This window comes from Chelon labrosus, assembly GCF_963514085.1.
Source record: "Chelon labrosus genome assembly, chromosome: 10".
Taxonomy (NCBI): domain Eukaryota; kingdom Metazoa; phylum Chordata; class Actinopteri; order Mugiliformes; family Mugilidae; genus Chelon; species Chelon labrosus.
The window spans coordinates 14,315,152-14,329,380 of NC_140360.1; the positions used below are offsets into that span (position 1 = coordinate 14,315,152).

The 14,229-nt window shown below is 42.4% G+C and overlaps 1 protein-coding gene across 1 annotated transcript in view; it reads right to left on the reverse strand.

Annotated features, from left to right (window-relative positions):
* LOC311494077 (ERC protein 2-like) overlaps positions 1-14,229 on the reverse strand; it is a gene marked incomplete at both ends in the record, with an annotated part of 113,134 nt that overhangs the window by 47,553 nt on the left and 51,352 nt on the right. Inside the window, 3 exons of the mRNA XM_084552933.1 lie at positions 3,066-3,274; positions 4,373-4,414; positions 9,224-9,412. Coding sequence (XP_084409059.1) covers positions 3,066-3,274; positions 4,373-4,414; positions 9,224-9,412 — 440 coding nt within the window. The remainder of the gene's footprint in view (positions 1-3,065; positions 3,275-4,372; positions 4,415-9,223; positions 9,413-14,229) is intronic.

The window sequence follows — 14,229 nt, forward strand, 5'->3', positions numbered from 1 at the left end:
TAGCTAAGAACTATTGATCCCTTCCAATAGAAAGATCCAAGATTTCCAAGTCCCTTACCAACATGTGTGCCTCTCAGTCTCACCTCAGACCCGTAAACACACTGTACATACATAATGTATGTATACACACACACACACACACACACACACACACACAAACACACACACGCCTCCCTTTTCCTGAAACCCTCCCTTACATACCAGAGTGCTTACCTCGTGTCAGTAGCTGTGGTATGGTGAGACTGGGAGGCTGATTTATTTGTCAAAGCTGAGCCCCCACATCACACTATGGGGGCTAAACTTTAAAAGCGCAGGGCCGTAAAAGCATTAGGAAGAAAACTTTACAAAATAATTCCACTAGTTAATTCTATACACCCATGGGAAGAGGAGCGGAGGAAAAAGAAACAAGGCTTTATATTCACTAAATGTATGCTAAAAAAAAAAAAAGAAACCGTGTACGTATGCGGCGTACGTCACAATTTACTGCTCGACTTTCTGTCTTTGCTTAGCCCTGATGTTTAATTAAAACCTGACATGTTTCGATTAACTGACGTTGCACTTAATTGACCCCCTATTATGTCAGGAAGGACAACTTTTTCCATTTTATTCCATCATATATACACAAACATGCCCAAGAGGTCCGTAGCCATGGCTTGGAGAGCTCTATTTAACAAATACAACTATTAATATTAGTGTTAACAGCTGATAGAGAGACTTTCCACATAGTCTGTTTAGTGTAACTGATTACTTACTGTACACTAATGACAGTAAATAAAACACCGGCCATAAACTTACAGTAGATCACTGGGATATATCTAATCTGTGAAATAGCTGCGAGTCTCCCCTGCGCTGGAAAGTATTTATTGCAATGACCTGCAACATCCATCTTTAACGCTCTCTCTGCAGCGTCGCTAACTGGATAAGAAAGTGTCTATTTCCTCATCTGTTCTTTGCTCCCTCCATTCAGATAGTGGTTAAAAAGGCCATCTGACTGAGTTCCAACAGAAACACCCTGATTAAAAAGACATTCATCCTCTGCCCAGACACGCTGCATCTCGCATGCTCCGACACAGAAGTCCAATCAGCGCACAGGCGCTCGTCCGCCCAGGCTCTTTACCAAACACATGTGCGCACACACACATACAAATTCTTCCATTCATTCTATTTTGCCAAATAAAAAAACAATAAAAAAGTCAGATGATAACTAACCAACCGTGTAATGTGTGCCCGTGGACTACTAACAAAACAACATTTAATTCCATTTACGCTTGAAGTAACAGCATACGACCTTCTCTCATAAGCTGTGGCCCACTTGCATCTGACCTCTGATCTACGCATGCCGACCAGAGGGAGGGGTCGGGCCGATAAGAGTGACCGGCTGACACTAATGCGAGACCCGACCACAATAAGATGGACGAGCATTAGAAGAAAAGAAACTGTTCCAAAGTTCCCAAACGCCCCTGGCCTAGAAACGGCTGCAGGCACACTGACAGAAACTACCGTATACCATTAACATGAGCGCGTGCGGCCCGTGCACGTGAACAACCTACACATGTGGCACAGAGGTAGAGGCATGACGCATGCACACATACATGGAAACAGAGTAAACTGTGTGAACAAACTCTGCAGGAGCTACTGTATTGCTATTATGCTCACTCGTTCCCACAGAGTTTGAGTCAATACGTGGTTTCCGTGCCAGAGTGGAGAGTCTGTAAAATGGGTAATGAATGAGGCAGGAAACTATGTTGGATCCAGCACATGCAGCCCGTCCAAATTGATTCTTAACCATTCAGAACCATAGCTGGTGTTAACACACCTGACAGGGCCAATGTGCGTTAAAAATGATTGGTTTCATATTTTTCGTGCCCGTGATTCTTCTTTGTAGCTGGCGATTCACCAGCGCAGGCTGATCTGCCATTAATCCACATATGCAGACACATACCAAACTATAAGTGTTTCAAGTAGCTACAGATACCGGTACGTACTCTCTAAAAGGAACAAATAGAAAAACAAACGGCTGTCTGTCTATGCTTCTTTTTCATGTGCACAAACACTAACATACAGTACCTCTGTCTTGGCACTAAACAACCACTCATTTGGGTACATATATACGCAGCATGCCAATCCATAAATCAGATGATAATTGAGTAGCACAGTGCCAGTAATAAACAGAGTAGTATAAACACCCAGTGTCTGGGCTGGATACACCACCTCCCACTGGCATGCCGCTGGCTGGGTGCCTGGCAAACTCGAAAACACACACTCATCCACACACAAACAGATTCAATGAACGCATTTACAGTAATGCAAAGACACAAACAAAACATCTGATCTGTTGAGTTTGCAGACACATATGTAAAACAACTCGTGAGTAATCTGAAATGAGGGGAAAAACACACACATGACAGCACTGCTGATAGCAATGAAACGCGGAGAAAGCTTTGCGGAAGTCAACACAACGGAGAAACTATACGCCTCCGGAGATATAAATCAAGAATCATATAAAGTCTCTCGTTGTGTTTGTTTTAAATGGATTGTGCATTCACCGTCCCAGTGGGACGGTCAAATGTGAGCTCCTTGAGAATCAGATTCGAGCCAAAATCCCCCAATTTCCAACTGTATCTGAGAAAGTTTCAAATCAACCCAACAGTCATGGCGTGATATGAAGTGGACGGCTATGAACAGTGTTAGCAACATGATGATGGTATGGTTAGCAGGCAGAGTATATTTTACTTACCCAGGTCTGCAGACATCGATAGACATAAACAAATAATAAGACATTAAGCCAAATGATTAAAATGGCACATCTACTGAAAATAGGTCACTTTTATTTCTACTGCGGTTACATCAGGCAAAAAGCATGACAAAGTGGAAGTGGTTTCAAGTGCTGGGAGGACACAATCTAGACAGTTTATATCTCGTGGATTACCCATTTATAAATAAAGCACTTAGGAATGAATTGAGATCTTACAAAGATCCGGTCACATGGAAGGACACTGCTCTCTGAGGACACCCAGATGGTGTCTTGTGATGGAAGTGCGTGTCACCAAATGTTTCACCCTCACCTCTCCAGATCAGTGATTCTCTTCTCCTTGCACGATTTGTCCATCTCAGCATCCCTCAGAGCTCCCATCAGTCTCTCCACCTCCGCTTGTGACTTCCCAGATTCCTCTCTGTAGCGGGCCACTTCCTGCTCCAGAAGCCTGAGGCGGTCTGTGATGTCTGGACACAGCCTGACTGCTTCGTCCATGTTTTGGGTCTTCTGTAGTGTATGTTGTGGGGGGGGGGGGGTGAGAGAGCCACATATTGCATATATGTCAGCTGGTCATATTATTACTCAGGCAGTATCAAAGCATGTGCAGTATACTGTACAGTATACAGATTTGGATTTGTCAGAATCACCAGCAGATTTATTTCATATCATTAGAGCAACACCAGACTTTAAGATACAGTGCAGGACTATATAAACAAACACATAACACTGAAGCCCTTGCCCAACATGTTCACACATTGCTGATTATGCATATCAGCACCAGGTATATATTTCTGTATTTTGCAGTATACTGGAGATTTAAATGTTTGTTTGTTTTTTGTGGAAACCATTTTGCGCTGGCTGGTAATGTATAGTTTGCCTGTGCTGAAAAGGGAAACCCTTGCAGCAACAGTCTACAGCAACTAGGAGTATGGGAGGGGGGCAAGAAACCAGAGTTACACAGGTAACTTTCCATAAATCCAACCTCTCAGATAGAATGGAATAGAATCAAAGAGGCATCAAAAAAAGTGTCTGATGCTAAAGGAATAGATTAGCAGAGATGTGGGGACAAGAGACCACGGAATGATGAAATTTAGTGAGTTGTGTCAATGACAGGTGGGAAACATTTGGCGACGCAAAGTGGATGGGTACCAAATTGAATTAACATCAAGCCTGAGGCGTCAGAGAGATCCCATTCATGACTTTGATTGAGCGTCTGGTGAAAAATTTGGGGTTGGAAATACACAAGAGGGTGACCTAGGCAACCAAACCCCTGAATGTCCAAAGACTAACCAACTGTGTGCTACAAAGAGATTATTGATTCCCCATATTACTGGGGTGAAACGGCAACAGATTACCATTGGTGTGGCTTTTCTTTGCTGGAAAGCACTGAAAGAAGACAAGTGACTGTAGACTTTAGAGTTACGTCATATGTCAACCATGCTAATGTAATTACTCTCACTCCCAGAAGGTGAAACAAAAGTTCTGCACTGTAGCTTAATAATCGCTGTAATGATATACTGGAACTGTTTGCACACTGTGATAGAATTCCAGTCAAATTATGCCTATATGTAACATGTTATACACAAACAACAGAAATAAAAATGAGAAAAAACCTACCGTAGGGCTGACGGCAGGTAGCCCATCTACTTTGGCTTGCACCTAGAAGTTAATACAAAAACAATATATATATTACAGATGTAAATAAAAACGAATTTAGGACCAACTTTGGTCTCCATATTTTAACATTGTATTGCATCGGCATTCCTGAAAACAAAAAGTTAAGTCAATGAACTGACTACGAGGCTTCTGTACCCTCACCCCCCACCACCACCACCACCCAGCTCCGCTGTCTGCTTTTGTGTGGTTTGCATCCATCAGTTGCCTCCCTGGGGCGTCCTTCACGTAGAGTTTGGAGTTCAGTCATTATCATTATAAAATTACTGTTTGGCCCTCCCTCTGTTTGGCTGTGATTTTATGAGACCACCAAACATTTCTTTTTAAAATTTAAGAAAAAAAAAAAAAGCAGTGACACTGATGAATCCATTCTTCTCTGAGAAAAATATCCCAGAGGAAGTTTGTAACCTAGAATTATCTCCTTCTCCCCTTTTTCTCTTGGGCTTTACCTCCCTCTCCCTCTCTCTCTCTCTCTCTCTCTCTCTCTCTCTCTCTCTCTCTCTCTCTCTCTGTCTACTGTGTTTGTGAAGATTGTTTAACTTGTTGAGACAGCTGAGGCCACTCGTTTAAACATCATCAAGTGAATGTGCACAAACACTTATATACACAGACGCAGTCATGTTTCAATCACTACACTAATTTCCTGGAGATTTACCACAGCCGTAACCATAACCTAACCTAACCCTAGCTTTAAAGCATGTCTTCATATTAAACTTTAACCCTCTAACTTACGCTGACATGCCTTTGTGTCCCCAACACAAGGGGAGGTCCACGCAATACCCGCATATAAAAATATTTCTTTCCCAGCAACATTTAACAATGCAAGCAGACATGCACAAGCACACCCGGAACAGTTTATTACAAGGTGTGCATATGTCTGTGACTGTACATGTATTGAGTCTGTCACAAGACAAAAAAATAAAATAAAAAAACAACTGCTAACTATTACCTTGAGCCAACCTGAACAAATGGCTCTTTCCAATTATGACAAAACCACCAGATAGACAAAATGCACAAGTTGGTCCCTGTATCTGGGAGATACAGCTGTGGGCACAGCCTATGGAGCATAACTGAGTGTTTCACAGGTCTTATTTCTTGCACTTCAGATGCACGGATGCCTAATGAGGCAGTGTTGCAAGAACACATCTGTAAATGTCAAGATATGCACCTAAAACATCAGTGATGATGCTTTTGTAGACATACACCAGTCAGGCTTAACACTGTGATCACTAACAGATGAAGTGAGCTGAACACTGAAACATTGACCATCTTGTGACAATACAGTGTTCTGCTGGGAAACATTTGGACCTGGCATTCGTGTGGATGTTACTTAGACATGTACCACCCACCTAGACCAGACCAGGCACCACCACCCAATAGCAATGACACTCCTTGATGGCAGCAGCCATCCCCAGCAGGATTCAGCCTGACACAGGCACACACAAAAACGGTTTAGGAACAACTCAAAAAACATGAAAACAGCACAAGGTGTTGACCTGGCCTCCAGATTCATTAGATCCTAAACTTATCTAAGGTTCTGTGGGATGATCCAGAGAGGCCCCTCTCTTCAACCCATAGGACCCAAAGGCCCCTACTAACAACATTCTGTTAACAGACACCACAGGCCTTCCTTTGTTCACCCTCAAAAGGCCCATGTCCATTCTCCTAACGAGCCAGAACTGTTTTGGAGGCATAAGGGAGACCTACACAATATTAGGAAGGTGGTCATTATGTTTTGGCTGGTCGGTGTATGGCTTCTGTTTTGTTTCATTCACAAACAGGTGCACGGAGATGAACCTCTTTAACAGACATATATATTTACACGAGTTCAACTAACCTCTACACACTAAATGTGGCAACATGTGACCATGTCGAGCCTCACATGCCTGTCACTGTATGCCACTGTTTAAGAAAAAAAAAATACGGGGGGTAACACTTGGGCCTCTGGAATAGCAAGCAGGATCTTTCATTACCTCGTCTTACCCTGTTACCTCCACACCTCGTCTCACACTCCACGCCTGCAAACATCGAGCCAAATCTTAGCTAGCATAAAACGCATTAGGCTTAAGTGGACCAGAGTGTGTTATGTTCTTTCTCTGGAAAACAAAGACAAGTGGAAAGCAGAGGCCGAGAGTACCGCGGGTCCTACAGGAATCTGTGATATTATGACAGGAGGGCAAAGGCCAGTAAAGATATGGTTTCATATACAGTCCGATTTTTATTATCATTCCTGGAAATGTCACTTGAGTGTAAATATTGCAAAATAAGTTTAATATGTGTGGCCACATGGCTCGACACCAGGAGTTATTTAACTCCCGGTCAGAGGCTACCCAGCGTCACTGGGGCTGAAAAGTATTTAAAATATCCTTTGAATCCTAAAAAGGTCATATCTGCCTTAATAGCTTAGACGTGACTGCATTCGGTCTCCTTATTTATACCAATGCTTGATGAGACTCATCTCTGTATAAAATAAAAAAAGAAGATATAAATAAAAGGTAAGGCAATTTGGCATCTGCCCAGTCTGAAAAGACCAAATTGCCTCCTGAATAAGACTCAAAAGTCTTTTAAGGTGTGGTGCCTCCTCGCTGATTTAAGCGTACCCTCTCTGCAAAGGTCACTGCTTTCCCTGAGGTTCTTTAATGTTTTTCTCTTTGAAGAGCCGGTGTTTGGTTCCAGAAGTTCTTTATTAAACTCGGAATCAACAAATACTGTTTTATGGGATGAGGATGAGGATGCAGAGAAGTCAACAGAGCTCTGAGGTCAAGATAAAAAGCTCCGCTAACAGCCTGACTGAGTCAATAACACAAACAGCTGCAGGATCAGTGAGTGGGCCACTGTGTGTACACCATAGACATTATAAATCTTTATACTGTCCATGGTGTACATTCTACATTCTACATCTGCGAAGTAAATCATATCATTGCTATATATCTGCAAAAAAACACACACTCATCCACTTTTTTCCCCCCATTTTTGGAGATATTTGGTTGTTGATGAAAAACTAGGGTTGAAATACAGTCACACACTTACTGGACTGATGTAAGTATTTCCAGCATTTACTTTAGCCCATGTGAAGCCCAGCATCCAAAAAATGGATATATATGTAAATATGTGACCACCTATAAACCAATCAGCCACAACATTAAAACTACTGCCCAGAGAAATTAAAATTAACCATCTTGTGACAATACAATGTTTGATCGGGAAACATTTGGACCTGGCATTCGTGTGGATGTTACTTAGACATGTACCACCCACCTAGACCAGACCAGGCACCCCCACCACATAGCAATGACACTCCTTGATGGCAGCAGCCATCCCCAGCAGGATGCAGCCACACACAAAAATGATTTTTAGCATGTTGCACAAGGTGTTGACCTAGCCTCCACATTCACTAGTTCCCAATTCTGTGTATCTGTGGTATGATCCACAGAGGCCCTTCTCCTCAAGTCATAGGACCCAGAGGCCCCCACTAAAAACATTCTGTTGCCAGAAACCACAGGACACCCTCAGAAGGCCCATGTCCATTCTCTGTTGGAGGGACAACAACTTTTATAGTTTTTTTTTTTTTGGTGTAGTTTTCAGTCTGCAATAAAAAATGGACAGGCAATTTTCCACCATCTTAACCAAAGTATTAGGCAGGTAATTGCCAAGACAAAGAGGAATGCAATTGTTGGGACAAAGACTATGGCTTGGAACATTTTAATATTTAACAGCCATTTGCGTTTTATTTTTTTATGGGTGCTGGATTACTGCCGTCTTCAACGCTTTGAAGTAAAGCTTTTATCGTACCTAATAGACTGGATTTGACTTCTTACGATAAAAGTAGAAGAAGAAGTCTGAGTGCACTGAGGTGAATGTCCACTTGGGTGTGTATCTGTGGATGAATTTGATCAGAATCTAATCTCAGGAAGCTTATCCGTTCACCTTTGACCTATTGAATACCAGAGACGACCAATGCTGCCCCACAACAGGATCAAATCCACCGGTACGTTTGAAGACGTGCAGACACTCACAGATACACGCACACCCCTCGACAGTTGCGCTTGTGCTGGCATGCACGCACTGGCACACGGGGGAACACACACAAGCATACAGGAATACATAAAAACACACAAACATCATTCAAGTTTACATAACAGGTCTGATTGCCGACTAGCGCACAAAATAGTCCAATTATGGCAACACTTCTGTCAGAGTGTGGATCTGTTTGCTACAAAGAGTCATTGAGCTGCTGTCACTTTCATGTGGTGCCGCATCAACATTCAACAAGATATCATTTCGCAGGAATGAGAAGTGTGTGTGTATACGCTTTTTATGAGTGTAAAAGAAAACATTCTCATAAATTCTGGCAGGGCAAGAGTCTGCCCTGGCTTGTAAGCCTGGGAGAAGAAAAAGAGAGAGAAAAAAGACAGCAAAGGCCTCTGACTTGGCACCCGGACGGGGATAGAGGGATCTTTTACGTCCATAAATCACTCTCTCTTATTCATCCCTTTATCCTGTGGGACAAAGTGCAGGCAGGCCTTTGCTAGAGAGCTGCTAACAATATTGCGGATGCTCACAGGGAGGAAAGAATGGTATTACTGTTACTGCAGATGGTAGCAGTCTAAATGCAGGGAACAAGCAGTGTATTACAACCAGTGCAGTAGTTGTATTGATGGCTGTTTGTCAGCAGTCCACGCACATATCAGAGAAGCAGTCTTGAGTGTGCACATCACACACTTTCAACTTACTGTTTGGATTCAATTTTGCATAGCTAACACACCATTAATGTCCAAATCAATCCATACTGACCTCTCCATCAGGCCTCTGGTTCTGGGTTGGGTTGGGGTTAGAGGCCTGGGTCTGAGACAGTTTCTGGGGTTGCAGAGCTGCGAGTTTGTCCTTTAATTCCCGGTTCTCCTTCCTCATCTGCTCCAGCTCCTCCAGGCGAACCCTGTCCTCCCGGTCTTTCTGCTCACGGAGGCTCTCGATCACTCGCTCCTGAGACAGCAAAGGAGCAAAAGAATAGAGAGTTTGGCGAGAAGTGTGAGTGGGAATATGTTAAAAGTTTTGATCGCTACCATCTGCATAAAAGCTTGCTCACTATATCTGAAGGACCAGCGTGTAGGATTTAAGGGAATCAATTAGCGGAAATGTAATATTGCATTCCCAATATGTGTAGAAAGAGTCAACAGGCCGAACCGATTAATATCAAACATGTTTTTAGATTCATGTTGTCAAGCAATGGTAATCATTTGAGCCGCTGAGGCTAATGTTGGCTAGCATACTAAAACTGACAATGGAAATCTCACTGCCAGTTCTTGCAGAAGAATAGACACTGGTCTGAGTATCGTCAACCCTTTTTACGTCCACATTCATAAAATGTTTTACTTTGTTGCAAAGTGCAGCAAATTGCTCTTCTTCCTCTGGCTTGATTAGAGTTTGCATTACCACCACCTCAGCCTCAGTAAGTTGTTGCCCAGCACTCCCTATTCTGTTTACATCAATTTCCATATGAGGTCACGTGAAGCTGGACATTCACACCGATCCGACGCGATACCAAAATAATATAATGGATTTCAATATCGGGGAGGGTAAGATTTTAATACTCCTGCAGTCTGAGCCCAGCTTTGAATATGCCCTTCACAAAGGACAAACCAAACGCTTGGTTTTTCACAATTGTACATTGAAATGTTTGAATCTGGTGGCACTGTGGCCCCTGTCAGAAGTAGCACCTGAAGGCAACAGGTTCTCCTACAAGGTTGGAAAGTGAACAGTAAGGGGCGGTTATTCAGTTGGTTTCAGTCCGCAGCCTCATCACTGGTTGTCACTAAATCATATACGCACTGGTACTTTAAGAAAATGTTGTTCTGCCTCCAGTGTGCAAAGGATTCCCAGCCTTGTGGGATCACAATTCCCTGTCATTATTGAAAATTTTAAGCCAGGGTCTTGATGAATGGGATCACCAGCATGCTTTGCAAAGTGTGGCCAAAGGCAAACTCATAAATGCCCACAATAAATAATAGCGCCATAAATAAGAGGAGTCACATGAAGAGATCGGAGCCAAGCAGAACAGAAAGAGAGAGATGAAGGAAGAGAAGGGTTGAAAGAAACAGAGACAGATTTATTGTTAACGAATTGGACAGTGCCATACATCACTTCCTAACAGCTCCACGTTGCCTACTGATAAACCTTGTTGGAATGTTTAGATCATAATTTTCTCTATTTTCTAATCACACCGGACAGCAGGACCACGGCTTTGGGCATTGGCCTGAGACCAGGTCCACACGATGGGTGGCTGAGTATGCAAGGTGTGTGTAGTAGTTGTGTGTTAAGGTGTATTTGTGTGTGTTTAGGTGTGGACTGAAGTGATTACCAAGGTGTTTATTCAGGTGTTTATTTAGGCACAGAGCACAGCTCAGAAATGAGGCTTTACGATGTGGCATCGCCGCATGATTGGCAGCTTTAAACCCCTGGGTAATTGGACAAATACACTCGCTAACTAGACCTGGCACAGAACAGCACTGCATAGTGGGCTTTGGAAGAGAGGGCATAAAGACAGAAAAGAGGGGGAGTTCTTGGGTGTTTTCCCCACATTATGAAACATCTCAAGGATGTCTGGGGGTTAGGGAAAGAAACCAAGATATAATAAAATAACCTGCCTCTGTGAAACCATAGTGTGGAGCAGATATACACGAATATACACACAACACTACATACGGGCACACACAAAGAAACACACACTGATACACTAAAGGTTCAAACAAGACTCAAACAAGGCTCGGCGTGGGCACAATGCCCCAGTCTGTTAATTAGAACCACAGCGCTGTGGCTAGCGACTGGCTCCAAGAGCAGGTTTGTGACAGAGTTTGTGATTAGCAACACACACACTCACTCTTGTAAACACATTACACACACCCTGTGTTGACCACAAAGTCTGAAAAGCTTGCCAGCTTTTTCCTCATCACAGCTGAATTATACATAGGCTGCATCAGAAGTGGTTTCTGGGTAAACAGATGGGCCGACACAGAGAAGGGATTTACAGTTTATTGTGCCATTATGCTATTCATTTCAAAGTCTATCGGCAACAAAAACAAATTTAGGTGATAAAAGATCATTTTAAGTGAAAACATCTACGTACTGTGTCAGTCCATGCGCTGCAAACACAATGAAACACACACTAGCCAACATCTAATCTATTAATAGACTTCTATGGATCCAAAGTTAACGATTCTTGATTAAACTGATATAAAAGAACTTTTTGAAATGTCATATGCAAGATTTATTTCTCCTCAAGTTAAGTCCAGACTGAGATGCCTTTTTATGTCACTGTGCACATGGCTGGACAGAGTACAAGTAAGATAACCTAACACTGCAAAGAGAAACATATACTGACAGATGCAAATGCGTAAACATACAGGCCGTGCACGTTGCAACACAAAAATGTAGCTTTAACTGGGGGGAAAAAATGCATTGGGAACTCTTAACCAGCAGCCAGTGCCAACAAAGTGTAAACCAGCATCCATCTCTTAGCCTGCAGTACAAACACACATGCAACTTGGAACAATTTTAGCCTGCAGCGCCAAACCAATCATATTTTAGACTGTAGCACCAACAAATGTGTGCTAGCGACAATGTAAATCATGCAACAAAGCTGAGAAAGATGGAGTAACTCTGAAATCCAAGTCACTTCAAGGCAAAGTGTATATATATATTGCCAGAACTCGACATTGTATAACATTGAAACCATCTCGTGTTCAATATGCTCTCCAAATAGAAATGATTGTCTTATTGAGCACAGAAATTTGAATTAGCACTCCAGCTTCTTGACAGTAATTTCTTTACCTAGGAATAGAGTGTAAAATCAAATGGGGTTTGATAAAAATGTGGTCAATTTTTCTATAAAACACAACACCGCACAGGCCAAGGGGGCTATTCAACTTTTAGTGCTAGGGGCGGCACGCTAACTCTGTATTGTTGAGGTGAGGCTTTATGGAGACCAGCTGCCCTTTCATGGTGCCAGAAAACAGCAAATACTGAATGTTTACAACCAACATCTAGAACATCCACTTATCCTCCCATGTGGAGTAAGTCTGTTGGGTTCACCTTGAATCACATGGCAGTTGTTGCAGCACAACTACCGTGTATCTTCTTGTGCATTTTGATACGTGCGCTATTGCGTGTAATGGTTTGTGTACCAATTCCAACAAACTGTAATAGTAAACAGAGAGCTAGCACTAGCATCCATACAAACAACAGTTACCACCACTTTTCCGTTTGTGTCTGAGACAGCACTTCAGATTCTGCTTGCTTTCCACATCGTTACTGCTATTTTGATCACTTCCTGATTTTGACAAGCCACATGTTAAACACCCAGTTTGCTAAGCACTGCCATCCAAACAATAAGCATCACAACAGACAATTTTTGTTTATATACTTGAAGAACCCAAATTCTCTGGAGTAAGTTGCACCAAGAATGTTTTCGCAGTGCATCAGTTGTTGTCTACCACCTATGGCATGCTATTAGGGATAGCCCACGGAAACTGGGCACACACAATGCACATTGTTATTGTTGTTGTACAATGTGTTAAAGGGGAACTACAGTTTTTTACAACCTGGACCTTATTTCTGGCATAAAATACGGCCGTTTACTCACCCATATAACTTTCGTGTAATTTGTATTCCTTCGGGAGATATTTAGCTTTGCGTATATCCATGTAGTGGGAGTGACTGGGGCACCGAAAAGCAGCCTCTAAATAACACATTATCTGGTTTTATCTAGTTTTTTTGCAGCATGGCTGAATATTTTTCCAATTCTGAGTTTGTGGACGAACCATAGCAGTAGCAAATTACAGCTAAACAAGCCGACCGTCGCGGGTGTGTGCGGCGCTCAGAGATGACATCAGGCAGGTCGGAAGGCTGAGAGTCAGAAGGGGAATAGCACTAGCATACGATAACAAAATATTGGTGAAATTAACGAGTTTTGCGGCAAATAATGCGTTATTTAGAGGCTGCGTTTCGGTGCCCCAGTCACTCCCACTACATAGATATACGCTAATCTAATAATCTCTCGAAGGAATACAAATTACACAAAAGTTATATGGATGAGTAAACGACCGTATTTTATGCCAGAAATAAGGTCCAGGTTGTAAAAAACAGTAGTTCCCCTTTAACTCAAAATTTACGTTCAAATAAATAAAGAAATAAAGAAAATAAACAAACTACAGAAACTCTACATAACAGAAATAGATACAGACTTAATATTAAAATCACAATGGGCAATGACTGAACACATCCTATTAAGACTTTTTTGCCAATTTAAACTACACTACACAATAGTCATACTTATTTTTTCACTGTGTGCATGGCTCTGTTGTTGAATTTCCATCCCTGTCTTATTCTTTTTCTTGACAGTCTCTTTATCTTTAAAGGAGCTGCTCGGTTTCTCACTCTGCCTCCACCCTTGCATTCCTTGACCTCTCCCTCCATTAATCCTGAGACCACCTTCGCCATCAGGGCTGTGTCTCCTCTGCCACTCAACTTCCCCACGTCTCCATTCCTCTTCCTTTCAAAATTTTTATCCTCCTCTCATTCTATAGATCATTCCCTCCCTATGTTTGGCGCAGTTGCAGGCGTGGACTAATCCTCTGTGTGTTCACCTTAGACCTCCTTTCTGCCAATGCCTCCTTGTCTCCTTTGCTGTTTTCATACAGGATCTAGTGTGGTCCAAGATCTATAAATTTGGAGCTTGTGTAAATTAAGGCTGTGTGTCATAGCAAAGGCTGCAACTTAATTAAATGCCCCTGAATAGTTGAAAT